Raw genomic sequence first — 25,203 nt, 5'->3', positions numbered from 1 at the left:
AGCTCGAGGATGCAGGTGCCCCAGGTGGCCTCCTCCCCTGGTCTCCCTCCCATCAAGATGGCTCCATGGGAATCCCCGCTATGGCCAAGAGGCCAGGGCCCAGCAGAGCCAAGGCAGAGGAGTCTGGGCCTGCTGATGTGGGAGGAGCGCCAAGGGCACAGCCAGGAGGGGCGGCCATTAGGCTGGGTCAGCGGTCCACAGGTGGGGTAGTGGGGAAGCCTGGGCTCAGCCAGCTGGCCCCACCCTCCTGGCCCATCCCCACCTCACCTGTAATAATCTTCCTGACTCGGTAGGTGGCCACCATGCATGTGGGGGTGTCCGTGCAGCCACTGCTGCTCCATGGCCAGTCTCTGCAGCTCAGCCGACTGGGCATGCATGGCCTGCAGCTGGTGGGCCGCCGACATGGGGGGTGGGATGGCCCCAGGCAGGTCTCGGGGATAGGGGGTGCCTGCCAAACACAAAACAGCCTCTGATACAGGGAGGTCAGGGGAGTGGCCAGGACAAGGCCAGCAAGGAGGTCAGGTCGGGAGGGAGCCCCCAGAGTGGAGGAGCAAGAGGCTATTTACTCAGCAGGTATCATTAGAGCAGAGCCCCCTCTAACGGGAGAGAGAGGCCCAAAGTACTGTCCCTCGGATCCCCTGCCAGGGGAACTCACTCCTCCTCGGGCTTCAGGCTTCAGCCTAGTGTTTCTTCTGCAAGGGGGGCCTACCCTGAGTCCCCGATTTAAATTCAGCACCTGTTATTCCTTCACTGCCCACCATTGTCGTCCCGGCTCCTGTTACATGCTAACACTTCCCACCCCAGCTCTCTGAGAGCAGGGGTTTGCCTGACCCGTTTCCAGGTGGATTCCCCGCACACAGGAAGTATTTGCTGAATACATGAATGAGGGAATGAATGGCGACATGAGACCAGACCACCAACCCAGCTCCTCACACTGGACCCTTCTTTCCCCAGGCGCGTTCTTACCAAAAACTGGATGACGAAGCATCTCGTGCTCATGGGGGGGCTGTCCAAGCAGAGGGTTGGGAAGGGTGCCAGGGGGATAGGGAAAGCGAGCCAGGTGAGGGCCAGCAGTCAGGGGGTCAACCAGCGGGTGAACTGGGCCTGCTGAACCTAAAAAAGGGGCAGAAGTCCAGATTCAGGAGGTGCAGGGCTCCAGGGCTCTCTCGATATTTGCCCTCCTTGGCTGTAGTTACCAGTGACTTCCTCCTCACCACAGGCTCCTGGTCACCAGGGCTGCCAATATCCCTGACCCACAGTGGCTGTCCCCCACCACACACACCTCCACAAAATAATAAAGAAGTGAAGAGCTGACCATTTCCGTACACCTTTCCTCCTCCCATTCTCAGCGCCCCCTACAGGCAGAGTCTCCTCCACCCCATTCTGTTGAGGACCCTGGATCAGCAGAGCCCCTGGCTAACTGCCCGAGGCCTGCCTCCCAGCCCTTCACCTGGAGAACCCAAAGGAGGCCAGCAGGGCGGGTCGGCAGGGACAGGGCGACTAAGCCCTGCTCTCCCCGCTGGCAGCAAACCTCTTGGCTCTCCCTTCAGCATGTCATCTGCTTGGCTGCTGCCCTTGGTTTCTTTGAGTCAGCACTCTCTTGCGTGCCTCAGGCCCTTTGCACGCTCTCCCTCTGCCTGGAGATGCTTTACCCCGGTTTCCAAAACCTTGCCCTTTCACCTACTTCAAGTCTTTCCTCAAAAGTTACCTTCTTGCCAAGGTTTTCCCATGACCCTCTTCATGACTGCAACATTGCCTCCAGCTCCCTTATTCCCTCTCTCTGCTTATTTTCCTCCAGAACACTGAGTGCTTTCCACAACCTGAGACACCTTTATTGACTGCCTCCCAGATCTGGAAGGTAAACATGGTCAGGGTGTCGCCAGCATCTATCTACGAGTGTGCCTGGCACACCACAGGTGCTCAGTATACATTTGTGGAATGAATGAATGAATGTTGTATAAACGAGTGAACAAAATGCCTGTCCTCAGATGGCACTAAAGCACATCTGCTGGTTACACCAGGGCTTTTTAAAAGGTCCACACCGGGTGGCATCAGAGTTCCCCGTGTCAGGGCCACATGGTGAATGTGACAGCTGCTTGGCTTCCCTGGAACCACCTGCCTAGAGAGGGTCCAGGCTCCCCGCGTCAGGGCTGGGTACACAGGTAGGAAGCAAGGTGCTGTCCTCCCTTCCCTCCCTCTGGGCCTTGCTCTATCAGCTGTCCTCCCCAGCACGGAGGTCTGCCCACGTGGAAGTCCCGCATGCAGGCTGTGCCACGGGACCTCCACAGCACACCCTGGTCCCAGGGCGCAGGCACACCTGCCTACTCGAGAGCAGGGCCAGACCCTCCTCCCACCCCATCTAGACAGTCTGCAGAGCTGTGGAGGGAGTAGGGACCCCAGCCGTGCCTGTCTCTGCCTCAGACCAGCTTTCCCTCGGCTGGCCGGTCAGCAGGCCTTTAGGAGCTCTCATTCCCAGAGTGGACAGGACTAGGTAGCCCTGGCCAGGTGAGCCAGCTCAAAGCTAGCAGAGGCTCAAACCCCATTCCTTAAGGGGGAATAGAGAACTGTTCTTTCAAGTTCTCACACAGTGACAGCCCATAGCCTGCCTGGGTGTCCCAGGTGCCTCCACCTGGCTCCAAAGGCCCCCAGGCCCTACCCTGCTCCTCAAGCCCCGCCTCCGTCCCTCAACCCACCTCAGTAAGCACAGGACGCACAGGCCACTTCCCTCTACCCCTGCCCGCCCTGGGCACAGGGCCAAGCACCTAAGCTTTATCGAGGCTGCAGACAGAAGGCCCCGGGATGACTCAGCTTTCCCGGGACTTGCAGCTCCGGAGAGCTGAGGGGCTGAGCAGAGACAAAGGCTGTCTGTGAGTAAAGCAACAACAGGATTCCCAGGTGGATGCTGAATATTCTAACACTGCCCAGGAATTAGGGATTTGTTTAGAAAAGAACAATCTCTGCTCCTGGACAGCAGCTCTGTCTCTGGTCTGTACCCCTTCACACCAGAGCTCAACCCACAGCACCCTCTGAGCCCAGCCAGGGAACCTACCTTGGTGGAGGGGGTCCTGCTGGTGGAGGTGGAGGTGAGAGTGGATGTGTGAGTGCTGGTGATGGTGCGGAGTCACGTTGAACATCTGCAGTCGGGCCAGGGGGTCGCTGGTCAGCGATGCCATGCGCTCGGCATGAATCCGCTCAGCCGCCAGTCTATCAGGGTAGCTCATTTCAGGCCGCAGCTGGGGGCCCGCCAGGGCCAGTCTCTCCCTCTCCAAGGGGTTCAGGCCCGGGTGGAAAGAAGCAAAAGGGTGCGGGCCCGCAGTGGGGGGAATGGTGAGGGCGCTGTGCCGGGCGAAGTGCTCCATGGGGTTGGTGGCTGGGTGCAAGGGGTCCAGCTCTGGGGGCTTCACCTCGAAGCCTGGTTTCATCCTCTCCCGCAACTCGCGCTCCCGGAGCTCCCGCTCCCGGAGCTCCCGCTCCCGGAGCTCCCGCTCTCGGATGGTGGGGTCAACGTTGTAGAGGCCGGGCATGTGGTAGGCCAGCAGGGGGTCAGTGGGGTTGAGGGGCATGTAGAAGGGGTGGTTGCGGTTGGTGGGTGACATGACGTGGGGCCGAGCGTACTCGCTCAGAGTCCGAAGGGCAGGCGTGTCTGGCCCGATGTATGGGGGCACAGCAGCAATGGTGGTTGGTGGTGGCTCGAAGGATGGCCGCATGTGGCCAGGACCACTGAGCTGGGGGTCACTGAGGCGGCCTTCATGTGCTGAGCTGGAAGCCTTCTGCTGAAGGAAAGGAGGGTGTGAGGGGTGGATGCCCACCTGCCCAGGGGCTGAGCCTGATGCTCACTCTGCAGAGGTGAGCCCTGCCCTGCTGCCATCCTGCACTGACCAGCCAACTTGGTCCCTCCACCTCGACACTGATACCTGGCCCCAGCCATGGCCTGGGACAGGTGAGGGCCTGGCACAGGGACATGGTCCAGACCCTGCTGTGACTGTCTCCTTTGTGCCTGCAGCTTCCCTTGTACCCTAGATGGATCTCGGTCTGTGTCTCTGTGAGACACAGCTAGTGCATGTGGGTGTCCAAGCGTGTATCTGTGAGAGAGCGAGGGGGGTGACCTGGCTGAGGAGAATGCCACAGACCAGGGCTGCCAGGGGAACTGATATGGCCTGGTTCTCCTCCCCTTTAGCTTCTCTTTGGTCCCTTCAGATCTAGAGGTCTGCAGTGCAAGGACAGGCCCTCTCCCTGACACCACCTTGATGCTGTGAATCAGCCTGAACCTGCCAGGGCCAAGGGAGGGGGCGCATGGTGAGCACTGGGAAAGGAGGTCCAGGCCGGAACCGGCGGGTGCCCGAGTTAGACCAGTAGCTCAAGGATGAGCGGCACTTTCAGAAAAGCCTGCAAACGGGGTTGAAACAGCACCCAATCCTCCACTGCCGTGAAAACGAACCAGGCAGCACTGTACAAAGCTCGGCAGCCCCAGGGTCTCCAGGCCTGGCGTGGCCAGCGCCCCCTCCCTGCACACACAGGCCGCCCACTCGCAAGCCGACAAGCACTCACGGTTACTCTCTCTGCCTCCCGCTCGCGTTCCCGCTCCCGCTCGCGCTCCTTCTCTTTCTCCTTCTCACGCTCTCGCTCCTCCCGTGCCTTCTGCTCGGCCTCCCGTTTGGCCTTCTCAATGGCCTCCTCCCTCTTCTTGGCCAGTTTGGATCCCGCCAGAGGCATGAAGTATAGGTCTGTCCGCGCACAGGAGTTGTAACCCCGGTCCAGGTGCTTGTAGAACCTATGAAAGGCCGCATCCCTCGCTGGGGGCCCCTGCTGAGGCCTCAGCCTGCCCCCAGTTGCCCAGCCCGTCCTTGCCCCAGCCGTGCCGACTTCCAGGGACCAATACCTGGCTGACTGGCTGGCATGGCTGGGGGTGTCCACCACAGTGGGCTCCGGAGACGGGCTCCTAGGTGGGGGAGGGGGGCTCTCAGGCTCCTCAGCATCATCCAGAGCCTCTTCCTTGATCTGGACAGTGGGGAGTGGGCAGGCTGCCCCCCCAGGTATGCTGCCTCCCGAAGAAACAGCAGCAGAGCAGGGTGGCTGGGCTGAGGGGCCAGGTCCCGCAGGTGGGGTGGAGGTGGAGGGGCAAGTCGGAGGAGTGATGGGAGGAGGGCCCCCAGGGACAAAGGAGTGCTGAGCGAATGGGGGCTGGGGGGGCACCTGGTGGAGGCCTGCAGGAGGATGGGAGGCAGCAGCAGGAGGCAGGCTCTGGCTCTGGGTCAGCACAGGAGGCTGGGCAGGGGAGGAAGGCAGTGGCTGGCTCTGAGGCATGAGCTGCAGGGGTGGGGGGTGGGCCGAGGGGGGGTGGTGTGTGGACAGGGAGCTCAGGGGCTTCAGCGCTGGAGGGGGTGGGAGGTTGGCATTCATGGAGAAGGGCGAGGGCCCTGAGAGGTGAGGTGGGTGCTTGTGAGCCTGTGGTGCCGGCAGCTGGGGGATGGGCGTGGTGGGTGGGGGCTTGATGTGTGGCATGGCCAAGGGTGCCGGTGGCAGGGGCTGCTCCCGTGGGGGCTGCTGGGGCTGCAATGCTGACTGAGAGGCTGGGGGCTGCAGGGAGGTGTGAGGGTGAGCTGCCGCCTGGGAGGTCTGGGGAGGGAGGCCAAAGGGCTGAGGGGGACCTGGGTGCTGCAGCAAGGGCCCAGCCTGGAGGCTGTGAGGGCCAGGGGGGCCCTGACTGTGCAGTGGGGGTTGGGTATGAGGCGGGGCAGAGGTCTGGCCAGCCGGCCCAGTCAGAGGCTGCAGTGGGGGATGCGGTGAGGGCAGACGCTGTGGGTGCAGGGAGGGTACTTGCTGGATATGGGCATGGGGAACAGGAGCTGTTGGAGCCTGCGGCTGGTTTGGGGGCTGGGAGACTGAGGGGGAACCCTGTGGAGGGACTGCAGTGGCCGACAGTGCGGGCCCTGGTGTGGGAAGCTGGGGGGTTCCCGGTGGGGCTGTGGAGGGAGCTGGAGCAGTCCCACTGGGAGCCTGCAAAGTTGGGGGCTGGGCCTGCAGCATCTGCTGCTGGGCCGAGGAGTCCGAGTCACTCTCGTTGTCCTGGGGGCTGGGGATGCTGGGGGACGTGCTGCGATTGTCTTGGTCGATGTCTTTGGGGTCACTGCTGCCCTCATCGTTGACACTGCGGCTGTCTGAACTCTCTCCCTCACCTTCGGACGGCGAGTTGGGCCGGCTGATCTCCTAGGGCCAGAGAAAGGAGGGACAGAAGCTCTAGGAGAGCTGGGGCTCTCTCTGCCCTCCGTTGCTAGTGCCTGGCACACAACAATAGTGTGCACAGATGAGGCAGCCACCCCATGCCACCTCCCACGGAGAATCTGGGCTGGGGGCTTCTTAAGGGACATTAGCTGCCAGCTGCAGTCAACATGGCTCGGCTGCAAACCTCACCTGGGTTTTTGTCTTCTTGGAGCTGGTCCTGTCAGCCTCCTCTGTATCAGAGGCCACCTTCTCTCGCTGGCGCTTGGTGCTCTTAAGAGGGGATGAGGCTTCTTCCTTCACCTTCTGCAGTGGTGAAAGCCCAAAAAGAGCATCAGGTCAAGGGAAGATGTCCCATCAGCCTCAGGGGGGAAATAACGACTGTTTGCTGACTTCTTGCTCCCACATTCTGAGCTCCATCTCCAGAAGCAAGAGAGCTCTGGAAGGGGCCAGCAAGAAACCAGTATCTAGGGATGGGATTAACTTGGCTTTGTGGGGAGGCAGCCTTTCTAATCACCCTCCACCTTCTGCCTCTGAGGCCTTGGGAAACTCGAGGCAGAAGTAGCTCCCAAAGGTCAGTGCTGGGAGTTGTGCTGGACCCCCTTTCTCCAGGCCCCAGTCTGCGGCCCTCGGCCAAGGCAATGCTGGGGCCCAGGGCGGCTCCACAAACGACCTGTGGCCCTATGTCCAAGGAAGCTGAACACCAACTCCAGCAGCCCAGGTTTTAACGGGAGGGCAGGGCTGAGCAGTCCCCACTGCCCACCCCCAGCACCTCACCTTGGCTGACTTCTTCACTGTCTCTGCTTTACTGTCATTGCTGGAGGTGCTGGCAGCACTGGGGGAGTTCCGGCCACTGGAGCGAATGTCTTCGTTGATGGGCGAGGCACGACCATCAGGGCTGGCTGGCTGCTTCTTTCGACCACTGCGCAGTGTAGACATCTGCCCACCCAAACCGGAGGCTGGTGAGACTGGACCCCAGTCCCTACAAAGGCCACCTGAGCCCAGCACACACGCAGGAGCCTCAAGAACAGACCCCACCACCAGCTTCGCAGCGAACCCCAACCTCTGACAAACAGGCACCTCTGGCCATCCCTTGCTGCACAGAGGTCAATATCGAGCTAAGGAAGAAGGGTGTGAATGGGTGGGTTCAGACAAAAAAAAGAGAGAGTCTCAACTTAAACCCAAAGCACTCATCTTCCAGGACTATCCTGAATGACATGTGCTAGAAATGAGAGAGGCTTTCTGAGGGGCAATAGTCAGCGAGGGCAGTCTACTCTGCCAAGTTCTCCAGAATGACAATTACACACAAAATCAGCTTTAGATCACCTCACCCTGTTTATTCCATGTACCTGCTCACTCTGCCAACCCAACCAAACCAAACCCTTGCTGATTTCATCTGACAGGATGGGAAGTGACCCAAAGAGATAAGCTGTCAAATAATGAAGTTCAGCTCCTAAAACCACCAAACACTTCAGCATGTGTGCACAAAGCCACAGGGGCTCAGGAGAGATGGGGGTACAATGATTCACACAGGTCCACCTGCTCCCTTCTGAATGAGCAGTGGCCAGGCAGCCAGGACAACAGCAGCCTTGACGGGATGGAAAGGTCTGAGGAAGGTCAATGGTGCCACCCACCTGCCTAAAAGGGCCTCTGGGGAGGGCAGAGCCACAGGGAAAGACCCTGGCAGTATCCTCAGCCCCCAACCTGGGAAAACTCTCACTCCCAAAGGTCCCTGCTACATTTCCAACCTGGGAAACACAGGCTCTTTATGGAAGGGACTATGCAGTGAGTAGAAAAATGTACCTAAAGTTTGTAAAACTGGATCAAACATTTAAAAAAAAAAAAAAAAGCCTGCAAGTTCCAAATAACAGAGATATGCCACACTGGAGGTGACCAGCCCATGGGCCAGAGGAAGGTCTGAGGGACTTGGAGAGCCTGCACTAAGCCAGAAACTGACACCCACACACCTCACTGACTCCCACTGACGCAAGGGCAGAAGAGAACAGAGGGTTCTTCCCAGCCCCACAGGCAAAGCTAATGCCTTTGGGCATATCATCACCTCAAGGGTCTGTTTCTTTACCTAAAATGAAACACTTGCTATCCTCCTCCTGGTGGGCACAGCCCCCAGCATCCTAGTAACCTGGAGAAGGGGTCAGGAGTGCCAGAGGCTCAGATCACCTGGCCATGGGGACTCACCGAGCCACGACTCCGCCGCGTCCTCATGCTATGTTTCCCGCTGAGCCCATCATCTTCCTCTTTGACAGGTTTGAACATAAATGGTGGGGGGTCCACGGGCTTCTCAATGGGCGGAAGCTCGCCGTATTTCTTGAAGTGAATGCGGCAGTCTGTGCAGAGCAGGATGTTCTCCCGGCCCCCGTGGTGCCAGTCTTTGGAGGCTGCGTGAGGGAAGAGGGGTGGGGGTGGGGGGTCAACCTTGAAAACCAAGGTCCTTGGGGACATCTAAGCAAGGGGGCCCCTTCTGTGGGCTCAGTCGACCCCGGTGCCACGAGAACCATGCAGCACCGGGCTCGGACAGACACCTGTCACTTGGACAGCTCAGGTGCTGGTGCTACCCTGGCTCTCTCCCAGGGTGGGAGAGGATTTCAGGAATATCCACTACCCCCACCTCATCTCGGGGTACCCAGGAGGAGCTGGCAGCAAGCTCCCAGGAAACACAGGCACCCCCAACCCCGACCTTGAGCAAGTCTGTCCTATGCACTGGTCAGTACTCCAGACTGATTCCTAAACAGGGGAGTGAAGTGAAATAAAGATTTTCAGCTTTCTCAAGTAACCCTGAAGCTCAATGCAAATGTCAAATCAATTACTGCCCTGGCAGGTCTCCAATTCAATTCATGAAATGTTCAGAACCTGGAAGTGTCTGAGCCTGGCCTGCTCCAGTGAATGCCCCCCACTGCCCACCAAGCCCCACTTACTGGTGGTGAAGCAGTGGCGGCAGGCGTACCCCTTCAGCTCCTGCTCACTGTCCTCACTGTCGAAGTCATCCTCGCTGGCTGAACTCAGGTCCACTGGGTATGGGGGGCACACAATGAGGGAGGAAGAGACGCCATCATACTCAGCTAAGACCAGGACAGGACCACTTGTGATCTGTGATCTGCCCCAGGCTCTGAACCACTAATCAGAGTGGCCCAGTAGGCTAAGGTGGGACAGTGTTCACAAAGGACCACTCTGAATTCCTCAGGGCCAGTCATCAGAATGAAAAACTTGTGTGTGAGGGGTGGGACCCAAGGGCCTGTCCTGCCAGATTTTGCGGGGCTGATGTCACACCTGAATCCTGGGGTCGCCGGCACTGATGCCTATGCTGGTAAATTTGAACAGGGTAAAGCGCATCCATGATGCTCTCCCTGACTCGTCCAGGCATCCTGAGAAATTCCCTTTTTATCGAGTCCTCCCCCGGCACTCCTGCTAGATTATTTGTTTGCATGTGCAACATAAGTGACCCTCAGGTCAAATGTCCTGGGCCAGGACAGAACCACAAGGCACTATTGCTGCATTCTAGTTTTTAGGAGTTAAGAAGGTGTGGGCTTCCTCGTCATATTAGATTGCACGTCACACTGGGACCAAGAGAAGGATCTTGGTAAAGCAGGAGGAAAAGGAAAAAAATGTGCATTTGATCTTATTGCTATCACAATACAAGTGCAATGAAAACTCAAACAAACAGTACACTATCCACTAAATGGAAAATCTCCTCTGAAGTTATCCAAAACGCCTCAGGCCAAGGCCAAGACTTACATTTTGCCCACACTGTGACAAGGAGGCCTGTGAGTGCAGGCCCAGAGCTGGGACACAGTGTGTGGCTGCATGTGAAAAGTCCCCCACTTACAGAATTCACTGGAGGGGGGTCTGGAGGGCGTATTGACGGGTGTGGACGCAGTGCGGGTCTTAATCCTCCTGAACACGGCCTGCCTGCGGTGCCTGCGGTGAGCCCGGGAACTGGCTGCTTCAGGGGTTTTCTTCCAGTAGTAATAGAAGGTGATCAGCTCCCCCTGCAAGAAAGAAGGGCTGGCAGTGAGGGCAGTGTCCAGAGGGGTTTGGCTTTTCCATGTCCCCCAGCACACCCTTTGCTGCTGGGAGCAGAAGATGGGTTTACAACAGCCACCCTGCAGACATGTACAAACAACAGTTTGCTCCTGGAGTAGTGAGGGGAACCAGGCTTGCTCAAGACACACCCGCTGAGCTGCCCGAATGGGCCTGTCTCCTCGCCCGGTGGAGCATACCTTTTAGATGTCAGAACACTCATTCATTCTGCAAGCACTTGTTGGGTGCCTACTATGTGCCAGGCACCACCACTGGCCTAAGCACTGGAGATGCATCCATAAACAATGGACAAAGGAAAATCTCCGCCCTTTAGCTGTGTGTGTCTGTGTGTGTACACAGAGGATGTTTCCTTCACAGCATTCCAGTGAAATCACACAGGTGTGACAAGGAAATGCCTAGCCAGTTAGACTACTCCAGAAACAACCAAAGAAAACAACCGAGGTGGTTGGGAACTAGGGCCGGGCGGAAGGTCAAGGACAACAGAGACCCCAAACCCAAGAACACTGCTCTACAGCCTCCCCCCCAGGCTGAATGCCCACACCGGGACAGGTTGGCACAAGTCCTAAAGGCAATGACTGGGGCTTGACAAAGAAAGACTAAGAGTGGTACTGATGTAGAGATGAAATGCCACATGTCACAAGGCCAGTCTTTAAGACAAAAGGAGCTACTCTTTTCACGGCTCAGCAGAAAGAGAGGCAAGACATCTTTCTAAAAAATATAGCAAGAAGACACGAGCCCAAATGCAACTTAAAAAAAAGGGAGATTTTGGCACCCCCACCCCGAGGGGCTCAGCAGACATGCCATACACACAAATGGGTGAATGGTATGTTCAGCTAACCCTGATTGATGAAAGACTCATATTTTAAAACAAGTATCCCAACATAAAGTATCTCTATCTAGAATTTTTAATAAATCGCTTAAAGTAGTGAGAGAGTCTAGATCACATTGATCTTCTCTAATTAAATCAATATTGTGGAAAGTGAATTAACCTGGCAGACTATCATATCCTGGGAAGTCACCCTGGGGGGATCCCGCATCCCAAGGTGGGAACTACTTGGCCAGAGCACCACTTTGTCTCATAGAAGGCTCACTGCCTTGTGAATCGAGGAGCCAAGAAACAAAGAAGCCAAGATTTTGTTCTCCAGTGACCTGAGATCTATCTGGAAAGACCAGCGTTGGGGAGACTAAAATAGACAAAGTGCGGATACCACACAACGAACTCCTGCAATTGACAAGAGTCCCAATCAGACAAGGTTTCATTAAAAACATCCTAGAAGCAACAGCCTCAGAACACGATGACAAGTAAGTTGGTAGAGAAGAGGGCAGATTTTAGGTGGGAAATGGCTTCTGCAAAGCAGGTAATGTACGTGTGCTGAGTTCTCACTACTCAGAGTTGGATTCTATGTCTGTGCATTTTCTAAGAGGTAGGACCACAGCTGTCATCAGATCCTTAAAGGAGGGCTGTGATTCAAGACGAACTTCTGATTGGCTTCCATAACCCTATAGCATGTATTTCTTGGAGCTGTGGATGTGTTTCAGTCTTTCCAAGCACCACTTAACAAAATGCTAGTGACTGCCAATATTTAACAGATGAAGCATGACCCCAGGCCAAGGAGGCGAGGAGCCAGCCACCGCAGAAAAGCACACGCATGTTCGCACATGCACGTGTCCACCGCACCCTCTTTTCAATTCCATGGAACGGTAACCGAAAATGTAGGAACTGCCCTTGGAGTTCTGACTTGTTTGTCTACCACATGTTATTCTACAAATGTAGGCTAGAATTGTCCCTGTGGTGACTGGAGCATCCTGAGCCCCTAAGGTCATGGTCCGAGAACCTCCTGGCTCCTGCCTCTTTACTTACTACCTCCCTGACTTGGAAAGTCATTTCTGTAATACTGGTCTTTTGGTGTTGGCTGGCTGGAGGGAACAAACTCATAAATCCACTAGGGGATTAAGAGATCTGTGCTGACATAAAACGCACCCAGCTCTGGTTTTCCTATGAGAAAATACAGAACAGAAGCCAAGGTAGGTCACTATCACCCTTCAAATACTTTCGTTAGAGTGGCATGCTTCATCAGTTCAAAAGGGCAGCTGGTGCAGTAAATCACAGCCCAATCCCAAAGCTGGAAAGAAGAATGAGAAAATTCAAAGTGGTTCTACCCATCTCCTCCTCCAGCTGAAGTCCTTTTAAGGCCAGCGGATGACAGAGGCCTGGGATGTAAGAGGAAATATGAAGCTAGAGGAGACAGAAGGAAACAAAAATGGGAGAGAAAACTGGGTGGGAAGGTGCTACCAGAGTCTCTGCCAAACCTGTCTTACTTGGAGGCTGTTAAAAAGCAGCCACCTTGACATTTCTACACAGCACTGGTCCATAACGCAATACTGCCTCACAAGGTTACAAGAAGTATTTCTATTTCTCAAATATGAATGTTTTGAAAGAGTTTCAAATGGTTTTAAAAGATGGCAAAACTTGCAGATTAAAATAGAGGAAGGCAGAGTTCAGCGGAGTTACAACACTGGCCCAATTCCAGACACCAGACAGAAAAGCCCAGGTTCACAACTTTAAACCTTTACTCTTATACTGTGTACTCCTCCAGTATGTGCGAAAATCAGGACACGAAAAAGAACCTAAATATTGAAATAAACATCTACTTTTTGTCAACATCGACTTTTTGTCAACACTTGAGTAACAGCTTTTAAACAAGAATAAGGAGGCTGGAACAGATTCCATCATCTGAGTACCAAGGATCAAAATGACGCAGCCAGAAGGACCCTCCTCTGTAGGTCTAAAATTAGCTCATGAGAAGACGAAAGAATACAAATTTCAAAACCCAGGAAGATGGGGGAGTGACTAGAACTCTCATACACTGCTGGTGGGAATGTAAAATGGTCAAACCACTTTGTAAAACTGGCAGTTCTCACAAAGCTAAATAAACATTTACCATATGACCCAGCAACTGATTCCACTCCAAAAGAAACAAAAACTTATGCACGCAAAAAGACTTTTAGACAAATGTTCATAAAAACTTTATTCTTAGCAGCCAAAAACTGGAAATAATCCAAAGGCCCCTCAACAGTATGATGGATACACACATTATGGCACACCTATCCACTAGAATACTACTTGGCAGTAAAAAGGAAAAAACTACTGCTACACCCAACCATGTGGATGAATCTCAAAAACACCATGTTGAATAAAAGCAACCAGACACAAGAGGGTACAGACTGTATGATTCCATTCTAGAAAAGGCCAATTTATAATCATAAAAAACAAATTAATGGTTGCCTGGAGTCTGGCAAGTAGGAAAACTCTAAGAGGACACAAGGAAACTTTGGGGTGAAGATAAGATTCTACAAATCAACTGTGGTCTTATTTACATGAATATATACAGTTGTCCAAACTCACTGAATTGTGCACTAAAAGTAGGTTCATTTTTATGGTATGTATTGTATGCATACCAATTATACATCGATGAAGTTGACTAAAAAACAAAAAAACCTCCAGACCAGGTTTTATTAGCTGCCTCTCAACCACTGAATGTCTACGAAGAGATTAAACATTGGAATGGAGCAAATCTAGGAGGATTAGAAACAGCATATTGGTGACTGCATGGATGACTAGGTCTTGAGCACAAACAAAAGAACATGTCAGGGAAAGCTTCGGTTCTACACATAGGGAGTGAAGCAGCTCGAGGCCTCACCAGGAATGAAGTCAATTGAACTTTAATCAAACATGCATAGTGTGTGCTGCAGAGACCCACTGCACATAAATTCAGGGAACAAAAGCTGTAGCAGAAATCAATAGCTTACTGAAACATTAACACAGGCAATCACTGATCAAAAGGCAGCTGTACAAAGGCAGCCTTGCAAATTAGCTCCTGCTTTTGCTTGCAAGCAAACACAGAGGTATAAATGTTGTCGACATGAATGCCCTATAATGATCATTTTGTTCCCGATGCTCTCACCTCATCTCACAACAAGGCCTCACAGTCAACACACCTCACACTTTGGTACTATAATTGCACACAGCATGAAGAACTAAACTGGTTTAGTGCCTGGGCAACAAAGGAAAAGACGGACGAAGTCATCTCCAATCAACAGCACTATGGGCTGCAGCTCTTGCCAACAGGAGAGCTCACATCCACTGGTCTATATTTAGCGGACTCTCTCTTGCTCCAACTCCTTGGCCTTTTCTTTTGGTTTGCGTGTGTAGGGGGAGGGCCGCTGGATTTCACCAAAAGGTCATACGCAAAATGCCATTGGCAATAAAGAGATTTGCTCCTAGATTTCGGTACCAGCTTCCCTCCCTGCGGCAGGTTCTCCACACAGCAGGTCTTCTCCCAGGGGTTATAGAACTAGGCATCAGTAGGTTTCTCTGACTTTCCATTAAAAGAAAAATAAGGTGTGGGGAGCACCATGTCCAGAAGAATGACAAGGAAGAAGAAGTTGATTCCCATTGTGCTCTATCTGGGTGGGGTGGGGGCCGGGAGCAGAGAGAGAAAACAGACACAGAGAGAAGAGTCAGGTTGACAAAGGCTCTGGGCACCAGTGGACAGCTCAATCACAGGCTGCTCCTGTAATCCAGAAGCTTCCTGGGCTCGGGCCACTTGGAATCATTAGGAGGAATAGTTCCTCCTCCTCAGCCACCATTTTACTTCTGTGCCTCCCAGAGTTAGGCTAGGAGTCCATCACGTTCATTCAACATCAACATCAGGGCAGGCTCCCTCCATGGCCGCATTGCCTGGGCAATCTGGGCTGAAGCAACGGGGACTGGTGCTGCTCAGTCCTGCCAGCTCACCTCTTACAGGTAGCTTTTCAGGTATAAACCCATTTCAGGTAAGTTCTGCTGATATGCTTCAGCCCAGTTCTGCTTTACCCTGGGTAAACAACAAACTGTTGACATGTTCCACGGCCTGAGTGGGTGCCCCACTGTACACGCCCGTGCGCAAGCAGACATGCGGGGGAGGGGGTTGGAGGTAGGAGTTGACAGCCCTGCTGCAGGAGACAATCTGACCGGGTCTCCTTCCTGTCTTACAAGCAGGTCAATTTACCTGCAGGCTTTGGTAAGCTAAAACACTGCCCACAAACATAACTGCTATTTAATTTCCCTCAGGCATTGCAATGCTAAGGAAGAAGAACCTGTAACTCGTCCTGCCCAATTAAAAAATAATTTCTTTTTTTTTAAATTAAGATAAGCTACATGTCTTCTCTACAGAGACCTTGGGGAAATGAAAGCATAGAACAGACTGCTGAAGAGAGAAGGCACTGTAAGCATTTCAAGTATCAAAGGTTCATTCTTGGCAAACATGTCTGTCCCCAGTATTGAGCAGAGGAGCAAGCTCCCCACTCCCCAGGTTCTCTTCTGCCTTAGCCCAGCACTAACTCCTCAGTCAGGAGCCCTCTGGGAGACTGACGTGGAGGCAGGAAAAGGTAATCAATTCATTTTCTCCCATATTAGAAGCATAAGGGTACACCCAAGATTGAGTCCAAATTTTTGTGATTATAACATTATTATTATTATTGCCAAAACCACCCAAAGAAGTCTAGACACCCTGAGGTGGCGGGGGGTGGGGCACGACACAGTGGAAGATGAGGTCCAGGGACCCCAGTACACAGAGTCCAGGGTGCCTGCAGCCTGTCATCTACTATCATCTTTATAAGCCAAGGAAGGCCTCAGTCTTTTGGAAACAACCCTGTAGACACACACACACACTCTTGCAATTCAGTGTACAGAACAGTGTTCCTTTATCTTCCATTCTCACAACACAGTTCTGGGACCGACAGGAAAAAATGACAACGACCACTGATCTGACAGTTAGGTCAAGGAAGGCCCTAGAAAACCACCGTCCTGCTTCCTTGTACACAGATGGAGGTGGGGAAGGGAGGGAGGGAGGGAGGCAGGAAGGAATCTAATTCAGGTCCCTGCACCATAGCAAATGTCCAGGTGCCAGCCTCAGAAGGTCCCCGGTAGAGGCTGCCCACAAATGCTTCCTCCGCTGGTGAGGGAAAGCTGTGGCTAATTTCTTCTTTACCACCAAAGTTTCAGTAGGCATCCTCTCTGGGCCAAGCACCACCTACTGAAAAAGAGGGGGCAGCAGAGGAGATCGGGCATGGGGAGGCAGGCCTAGAAGCTGCCCATGGATAATGGCATTATAAATACGGCTTCTTTCTAAAGCTATTTTACAGGCTCTTCAAGCCCATCTACCACTGTCAGCTGAACAGATTGCAATTATGAGATGGGACAGGACCCCCTACATGGCAGAGATGACAGATGCACACCCTTGCATACAACTGACACAGCCCATTACAGGGGTTAGAAAGTAAGCATTTAGAAAAAATTACCTTAATTCTTTAACACATATTAACTGTTCCGATGCTAAATATATAGAGAAAACACAGCTAAACGATCTCTATACAATGCCTTAAATCTACATGCTAATGTGCAATTAGTTAGAATCAAGGTGTTGTTCCCCGGCTAAAACTTTTGTTTGAAGAATACCCTTCAGTTACCATCTGCTCCCTCCTTTGGTGGTCCAGGTAAAGAGGGTGAAGAAACTCACCCCTTACTTACTGGATAGAATGGACAGATCTAAAGCTTTTTTTTTTTTAAGCTGTTGTTCCAGGGGGAAGTTCCAGCAAGCAATGAATAGTTATGAAACAAGGCCCCAAACCCAGTAGGGGCAGGAGGGAGAAGCACACGTGGCATAGAGCTGCTTCTCAGACTTCTTTCCCCAACCCAGGGCCCTAAATGGCCAAGGCCAAGAGATGAGACTCTGGCTATGGGAGTCGGTCCGGGAAGCCTGTGTGTGACATGTCCCCTGGGAAGCACTCTACTAGAGTGCTTTGACCCTGCACCTAAGCTTGGCCCCTCTGATTTCAAAGACCACCTCTGCCTGGGAATTAGAGCTGCACTGTTTCTTAGCAAAAACTACTAACGCAAGGGTAGTGAAGCAAGTCGTAAAATTTCCTGGCACAGACTCCTATGCAAGTCATTCTTTCCTTTCACTCCCTGAGGATTCAAGGGCTGGATCTGACAACTGTTCAGAACATCTGAGGTGAGAAGCTGGGCACTGGGTAGAACCATCAGCTATGTTTAGGAGCAGCCACCTTTACAGATCTTTTTCCAGCAGGCAACTGGTTGTCTTTCAGCAGCTACTCTGGTAATTAAAGCAGTGCTCTCTTGGGCTCCTTCTTTTGTTAACCAACCGAATCCCCTAATCCCTCAAGGAGCCCAACACTGTCAGCTGGCTCTGCTGCTAATCGTTCAACACCACCTCTGTGGTCTCAGAATGCATGTGGTAGAATGATGATCTGCTTGAAGGCACGCGGCAGATTAACAGCCTTCTGCACGCAAGAGGTGGAAGAGCACCTGATCTGACACCCACAAAAGGGGAAGCCTGAGGAGGAGGAAGCAGCCTGCTTCTGGGCAAGGCAATCCGTCCTACCCACCTCCACCTCCTCTCCTGGGGAAAGGCAAAGGAAAGAGAAGACTGACTGGAAGCACAAGAAGGTCTCCCGGGATTTAACTGGTTGTAATGATGAGGCCACACTAAGATGTTCACAGAGATGTTCCTGAACCAAGCACCCTCCTCTCCATTTTTTAAAATCCCAGTTGGGCACGTTAAAGATTTTTAAGTTATTACCACTATGTTTGTCCATTGTGAAGAAACTAGAACAGACTTAAGTTTTTTGGTGTTTTTTTTTTTTAACCAAACTTAAGACATTCCTAAGCTCTATGTTGCTTTAGTTGCTGACCTCAGCCACCTGCAGATCCTACCTCTGGTCCAACAGTTCCACCCGAATGTCCCGACTTGAGGCCCTGGGCTGGCCTGTCCCCTCCCACACAGAGACTAGGTCAGTCTTCCCAATTCCCAGCTCTGACCTGTCATTCCCCTCTCCAAATCATCGAAGGCTTCTCAAGGCCAACAAAACAAAGACCCAGCTGCTTCGCCAGTTCTTCCAGGCCTCCCTCTCTGTCCCCAGAAGACCTTTCCACTGCATTCCCCACTTCTCATGGCTTTTGGGTTATGCCGTTCCTCAGTGCTTTCCTTCTCCCTACGGAATGCAGCCCTATGAACTCCTCACCACTGCATCTCCTCAGTGTCTGGGTCCTCCTCACCATTCAGGGCTCAGGTCATCACAGATGTTATCTTCTCCTCCTTGAAGCCTTCCTTCACCCCTCTCCCCATGCCCCGGAGGTCTACTTGACGGCGTTTTCGCTCCTAACTTTCCATTCTCGCCTCTCTCCTGTACATACAGGCTCTCCCTTAGACTGTAACCACGAATGAGCCCATCCATCTCCCCAAGTCTGTGTCTACTTCATCTGTGAGTATCTCAGAGGTCTAGGACAACATCTTGAATACAACTGAGTATTCAGTAAACATCTGATGGATTGAGTATTTCCTGAGAATTAAAAATCACCTGAAATTAGCTCTAAAAGGATAAAACTTTTGAGAAATGGATACAAGATTGCCAACTTTTTATTCTGCCAAGTAAGGTCATTAAAAATAACTGCCTCTTGATCTCACCTTCATAAAAGCAAAGACATTTTATTTCCAAAAAAGTAGAAAAGGCAGACAATCTCCAAATAAGAAGAGTTCCTTAACTTGATATTTAGTGTTATAAAAAATGACTCCATTGTTCTTATTTCTGTTTCAGTCCCCATGGGCCAGTGAAAACTTAATCCATGCACACGAGCTGGTGTTTGGAAGCAGCTGCTCTAAAGGCGGGCAGCACCATGGGCTGGCGGGAGAGCGGGCTTAGGAATCCAATGCCACCACTTCCTCACTCAGCGGCTTTATTTGTAAACCAACAAACCACCTTTTACTAGGCTATGAAATCTACAAAGATGATAGCTAAGCACTATAAATATGCACTTTCCATACCTTACTATATTTTATCTTCATAGGTCCCCTAATAGGTAAATATCTTCATTATGCCTGCTTTACCAAAGAGACAACTGAGGCACAGGGAGCCAGTCAGGTGGCCAAGCTCACACAGCTTCACGTGGCAGCCCTGGGGGGCTGGTTCCAGAGTCTTATGCTTTTAACCATTCTGCTATAAACTAAGGGGAAATAGCCATCTACATTTTTTTAAGCCAGAGGCTCAAATTTGGGTTATCTTTTATCTACGAAGTTCAGTGTAGTAGTATCTTAAACCTCTTACCTGGACCCTGAAAAGTCCTGGCTGAAGAGCACAAAAGAACACTTTGTATCCCTAATCACAATGGGCGGCCCGGCTTCCCGCCCCAGGGTGGAACCCCACCCCCCCAGCACCCACAAATTATAGAACCATACCTGCCTAAAGCAACTTCAGGGGTACGAAGATCAGAAATATGTGTGGTAGGCACAAGTGCACAATGAGAATTATGCACAAGTCTAGAGAAATATTTTCTAGTTCCCACACCAAAAACAAACTCCATGCTCTATATAGGACAGACCCAGGGAGTCCACAACCACGGGCACCCCCCATGACCTGCTGTCTTGACATGAATACAGCCATGTTTGGCCGCTCCATTGACCTACAGCCACCAACACAAAAAGAAATATAAAAGCTGCTTTCTGCGTGGTGGGAACTGGCCCTTCTCTCACGGAGGGAGTTGCAAGTTGTAACATTTCAAGGCTCTTGGAGCGTCGTAGCACGGGATGGACTGGCCATCTGTGCCGGGCTAGGACGATAACCAAAGAGAACAATGCACATACACAACTACTGGGCTGGGACGTTAGCCAGGGGGCTCAGTGCATGTATGCCACTGATAACCATTTTGTGCATGGGAACACTAAATGCTTGCTCTGCAAACTCTGTAATTGCTTACTCTGAAAATTACTGATGGTATAAAAACTGCTGGAAACTGAGCCCTAGTGAGAGTTCCACCTGTGGAAGGGACACCTTGCCCAGGACGTGTGATCCTTGCCCAGCCGCGTCGATTGACAGGACTCTCCCGGCAGTGGGGTGTGGATATTGTGAGTTTTTGATTTGATGTGAAATAATTGATTTGATATGAAGTAATTGATCTGATGTGTTCTCTTTTCGGTCAACCTGGTGTTTCTCTTTCTGGTTGATGTGTGTCATTTCTCTTCAGCCGATGTGGGTGTTTTCCCTTTCCAGTCGGGCTGATGTTTTTTTCCCTCTTAATATTTGACCTATTTGGATCTGTTTGCAGACTATCGCCTTTACTATCCTCTATATAATAAAATATACCTTCAGTCCATTTGTTTGGAGTGGAAAGTGTCTTTTACATCTCCGATCGAATCCCCGAACCTCTCATAACACCTGCTCACCATACCTCCAGCCATCCAGTGGCTTATGCTATGGGAGAAGTCTTCTGGCCTACTTTTGGCTCTAGGCTACATATGTCACAGAGATGTGCCAAGTAAGTGGCCTTAACAGGCCTCTTGACCCCAAAGTAGTGACTCTTCCTTCCCTGAGGAAGGTTGAGAGTTTAGATCAGGCGGAGTCACTCAAGAAAACACTTCCACACATGCTACAAAGCATCTTTCGAAATCACCTACAGCTAGAAGCATCTATTTAAAGCAATGGCTTCGAACTGTGCTCAAAACCATGGAGGTGACTCCAGGGCCAGTGGGGTGGATCTCCTGTACTTCTATACTGCTACTGCCACCCCTCCAAGCAGCTCCATTAATAAACCTATCCATCAATCAAGCAACAGACAGAAGATTCTTCCACTTAACCAAAAATAACCAAAAAAATAAAAAATAAATAACAGATTTGGAAATTACTCATTTGAAGACAGAGATCAAAGCCATCATACATGGGTCTAACGCCTAGCCTGAACTGAAGGGCAGCTGTGGGGCCCACATCAGCTTCTGGCACAGAGGCCCGGGCAGTGCTGACATGGTGACAAGGCAGTCCTTCACTTAACATGGAACCCACACACAAGCGCCCACTGAGGGGCCCTTATTTTTGCTTTTATTGAGCTGCTTGTTTAAATAAAGACTTAACATTTTAAATATAGTAATGCCAACACCAAGAATCTTGTTTTCTCTGTAGGGTCTCCCAAACGCCAAGAATTCATTTGCTGAAATCAGTTTTCTTTCCCACAAGCTAAATACTTCATTATTGCCTGAATTCACTTTATTGGAGCTCAGCAACAGGGCAAGGGGGATTTTACCGCTTTTGGTTCTATCACCACATCACCCTTCTTCATGTTTTCCAGTTCCTGTAACAAAACCACAATTCTACCAGCAAAGGGAGAGGAGAGAGAGTAAAAAAGAAAGCCATGAAACTGTTAAAACCGCCATTCTCCATCTCGTAAACATTTTTCTATTTATCGGCCTTTCATTATATGTGCAATCTTATTATCCCTGCACAGTATCAAAGTGACATCCGTCAGGGTCACCCTATAAAATATACATTGGCAATGTAACATTTAATGACGGGAACGGGACAAAAGATGAAGGATGAGAGAGGGTGGCATGCTGCAGGATGTTTTAAAGGGATCATCAGTTATATCTGTGCATTTCCCGAGGTGATAACTGAATGACAGGGGCTGCAGGGAAATCCATTTTTGAGCTCAGAAAGGATAGTTAGGAGAAAAATGTTTTGTATTGGAAGCATGTAATGACTGCCAGGAAATGAGAGCAGCTACTCTAGCAACATTGCTTCTTATATTTTATGGTTTTTATGGACGCACAGCAAGTTATCAAGTACAATCCATTTCTGCAAGTTGAATTTTAACATAAAGGACAGATTTCCTCATTATAAAGAACAGAGGGAAAAGGGTATTTAATTTTGTCATTGTATCACATTTGTTTAATAAAAGAAGTAGAAGCAAAGATTACTCTTCAAAGCACAAAAACACAATTAGAGCATGACATTCTCCTTGTTAGATGTGAAACTGTCATCTCTTCCGCCTGAATTTTGGATTTAACCTAAGGCAAAGATCTTAGATAAATCCAGACAAGCTTACAAATCAAATTTGTGCTTATCTGTGCTCATATCTTACACACGTGGCCAGCGGCTGTTTCATAGTGGCTTTTGGCACAAAAGAACTCCAGGAAGGAGGGTGAGAAGACAGCAGCTATCTTCATGCAAGCTGTTGTGTCCCCCGCTCAAATTCCTATGTTTAAGTCCTAACCCCCAGTACTCAGAATGTGACCATATTTGGAGACAGGGTCTTTAAGGAGGTAATTAAGTTAAAATAAGGTCGTTATTGTGGGTCCTAAGTCAATGTCACTGGTGCCCTTATAAGAGGAAATTTGGACACAGATGGGTAAAGAGGGAAGACCATGTGAAGACACAGGAAGAAGACAGCCATCTATAAGCCAAGGAGAGAGGCATCAGAAGAAACTAACTCTGCTGATACCTTGATCTTGGACCACTAGCCCCAGAACTGTGAGAAAATCAATTCCTGTTGTTTAAGCCACCCAGTCTGTGGTATTTTGGTAGGGCAGCCTCAGCAGACTCATACACAAGCCTAAGGACGGGGCATCATGGTTAGCTTCTAGGAAGGGAGGTGCAGGGGAGGTGACGCCCACCAGACCACAAACTCCTCCAGGCTGTGAGAAGAGCTTACAGAGCTGACTGCCAGCAGAGGAGGACCAGAGTTTGGGGGAAAAGAACAGGTGTTAAAGAGGAGCAGCAGTGTGGGAAAGTGGTAAAATAACTGGCCACTCACAGCTCTGGCCACCATGTGGGCACTTAGGCCCCCTACAAATGGGGGCCAAATCTCCCAGCTAATTCTAGCAGCTCTAGATGGCAGATTACCACCAGGTTACCTCACAACTGCTTAAGTGTGACCCAGGAGAACCAGACCAACTCCAGAACACCTCACAGATGCCTTGGATATAAGACAGTTGGCTAACTTGGAGGGACCTAGTGGGAAGGAAGAGGACCATAAGATGGACAAACTGCTGTCAACAGAATACAAAGGGAGAATTCCCCCAGACTTGTTTTTAAACCACTTAATTCTTCTAGTCAGTTCCCACAGGAAAGAGCCAGGATCCATCACATTTGTGCTACCCCCAGCATGGTATTCCCCAGAAGCTGTGATCAAAGGTTATGCAGCCTACATTTCAGGGACAAGCAAACATGCGAGGCACTCTGATCACAGCAGCTCGGTGGTCCTGGGGGTCTCCAAGAGATCGTTCTGGGTTACTCATACGAACACGCATGCCATAGTTTAGAAAACAACTTGTGGATCTCATAATTGAAGTTTGTGATATGGGCTCAGAGGGCTTACTCCTCCTGGTTTATATCTTAAGTCTCCCCACGGGTTCTTGTCAGAGGTCGGCTGGCTCCCCCAAAGAGGCCCAGGGGTGCGTGGTTGGCACTACTACCCCATGCAGGCTGTTACGGGTATGGAGCCTGCAAGGGTGCACAGATAGCTGCTCACTGGGGACTCCGTCGTTAACTCGGCTGCTTGGGGAAGCTGCTCCCTTGACATCCCCACCCCTCAAAGGGAACTTAAGATTATGCTACCACTATGGGGCTGATTACTCAGAGGAGAGCTAGGAGTTCGCCTGGCCATTTAATAAACATCTTGAAAAAGCTGGATGGACCAAGATTTCTGAAACAAACTATGTGGTAGGAAGACTCTCCAGGGCTGACTGGAAGCTCTTCCCTCTAGTGCAATATGGCACAAACTTATAATAAGCATGCCTTACGTTTGCATCAAAATCCTGGCAACTCTTGTTCTGGAGACAAATCACCAATGTCATCATCATGGGTGACCTCATCACCCGCTCTACCCACCCTCCTCTCCCCTGGACTGATGTGGGGTGTGGCAGGAAGAGGTACGGCAAAGTGCTCCCAGGGAATACCTTAACCATCCCCCAATTTTATGTTGAGATTGGTTTGAGACATGAAGATATTCTCAGCCGGCTCTTGGGAAGTAATTTTTTCTCCTTGCCCCACATGTTGTTAAAAGATCACTCTTGGGCATTAGCCATTTCTAACAAAACGTCGCACAAAGGGAGGGACATTGACAGATGAGCTCTGCATTCTTATTACTCAAACCTGAGATTCCAGAAACAACTCTAAAAAGCCAACGAACTTTTCACTAATTCAAGAGCTTTAAAAGCTTATGAGTTTCCAGTTGCAGAAAGCCTCGGAAACTAGTCTTTATCCAGTTCTGCTTCATTTTCCCAAAGAAGTCAAAACCCTTTGCAATGAAGGAGAAAAGAAAGCAGAAATTTTTCTGTAAGGCAACTCCAGACTTGCACTCATGGCCAAGGAGCCCTACTCCGCTGACAGAGAAGCCAAAATCAGGGTGGAGAACAGGATTTCCGAAGAGACATCCCTCAAGTCCATGGTCCTGGAAAAGCTGCTTTGACATCTGCCAGGACCTGTGCAGCCTCCATTTCCAACTATATTCACCCTGGGAAAAAGGGGATTGGTGGCTTTCCCATTTGTCCTGACTTCTGGCCTGCTGGCCCTAGGTGCAGGCTCCTGGAATGCCTTTCTCATGGTTGCTGCTAGCCCACTCCCTCAGCTCCATCTGTTGTAATCCTAGCCATCTTTTAGCGCATCTAGTCATATATGCCACCTCCTACATGATCTCCTTTCTGACCCACAGGGAGCAAGTTTCTTAAGAGCCTCTTCCCATGAATACCAACTCTCTCTCAGTCAGTCGTGACCCTGTTACGGCTCATCTGTCACTGAATCTGGTAGAATAGTTAAGTTGCGTGTATGACTTGATTCCCCTCCTCTCCATCTCCTAATGGACTCTAAACTGTATGGAGCAAGGGATGTGACCACTCTAAAATCTGTATTCCCAGCAATAATCAGCAGAGTGCCTGGCACAAAATAGGTGCTCAACAAATGCTCACTGATTTGAACTGAGATGTATCACAGACACACCGATATAGGAGAATCAAACTTTACCAGGGAATAAGCAAAACAAAAAAGTCATCGATGTTCATAAGAATGATATATCTCAATTTTAAAGATAAGAAATTTGGAAATCTT

The 25,203-nt window shown here is 50.9% G+C and overlaps 1 protein-coding gene across 8 annotated transcripts in view; it reads right to left on the bottom strand.

Annotated features, from left to right (window-relative positions):
* The window catches only part of RERE (arginine-glutamic acid dipeptide repeats), a 420,402-nt gene that overhangs the window by 2,804 nt on the left and 392,395 nt on the right, over window positions 1-25,203 (bottom strand). For all 8 annotated transcript variants that reach the window (XM_087446871.1, XM_087446872.1, XM_004425543.3 and 5 more), the window contains 10 exons: window positions 10,061-10,223; window positions 9,153-9,245; window positions 8,416-8,615; window positions 6,997-7,158; window positions 6,412-6,525; window positions 4,880-6,207; window positions 4,549-4,771; window positions 3,050-3,770; window positions 967-1,113; window positions 268-448 (listed from right to left, as the gene is read on the bottom strand). In XM_087446871.1, coding sequence (XP_087302997.1) covers window positions 268-448; window positions 967-1,113; window positions 3,050-3,770; window positions 4,549-4,771; window positions 4,880-6,207; window positions 6,412-6,525; window positions 6,997-7,158; window positions 8,416-8,615; window positions 9,153-9,245; window positions 10,061-10,223 — 3,332 coding nt within the window. The remainder of the gene's footprint in view (window positions 1-267; window positions 449-966; window positions 1,114-3,049; window positions 3,771-4,548; window positions 4,772-4,879; window positions 6,208-6,411; window positions 6,526-6,996; window positions 7,159-8,415; window positions 8,616-9,152; window positions 9,246-10,060; window positions 10,224-25,203) is intronic.

The sequence above is a fragment of the Ceratotherium simum genome, chromosome 22 (assembly GCF_057802395.1).
Source record: "Ceratotherium simum simum isolate JZ-2026a chromosome 22, ASM5780239v1, whole genome shotgun sequence".
Taxonomy (NCBI): domain Eukaryota; kingdom Metazoa; phylum Chordata; class Mammalia; order Perissodactyla; family Rhinocerotidae; genus Ceratotherium; species Ceratotherium simum.
This window is presented reverse-complemented; position numbering and strand designations above follow the sequence as displayed.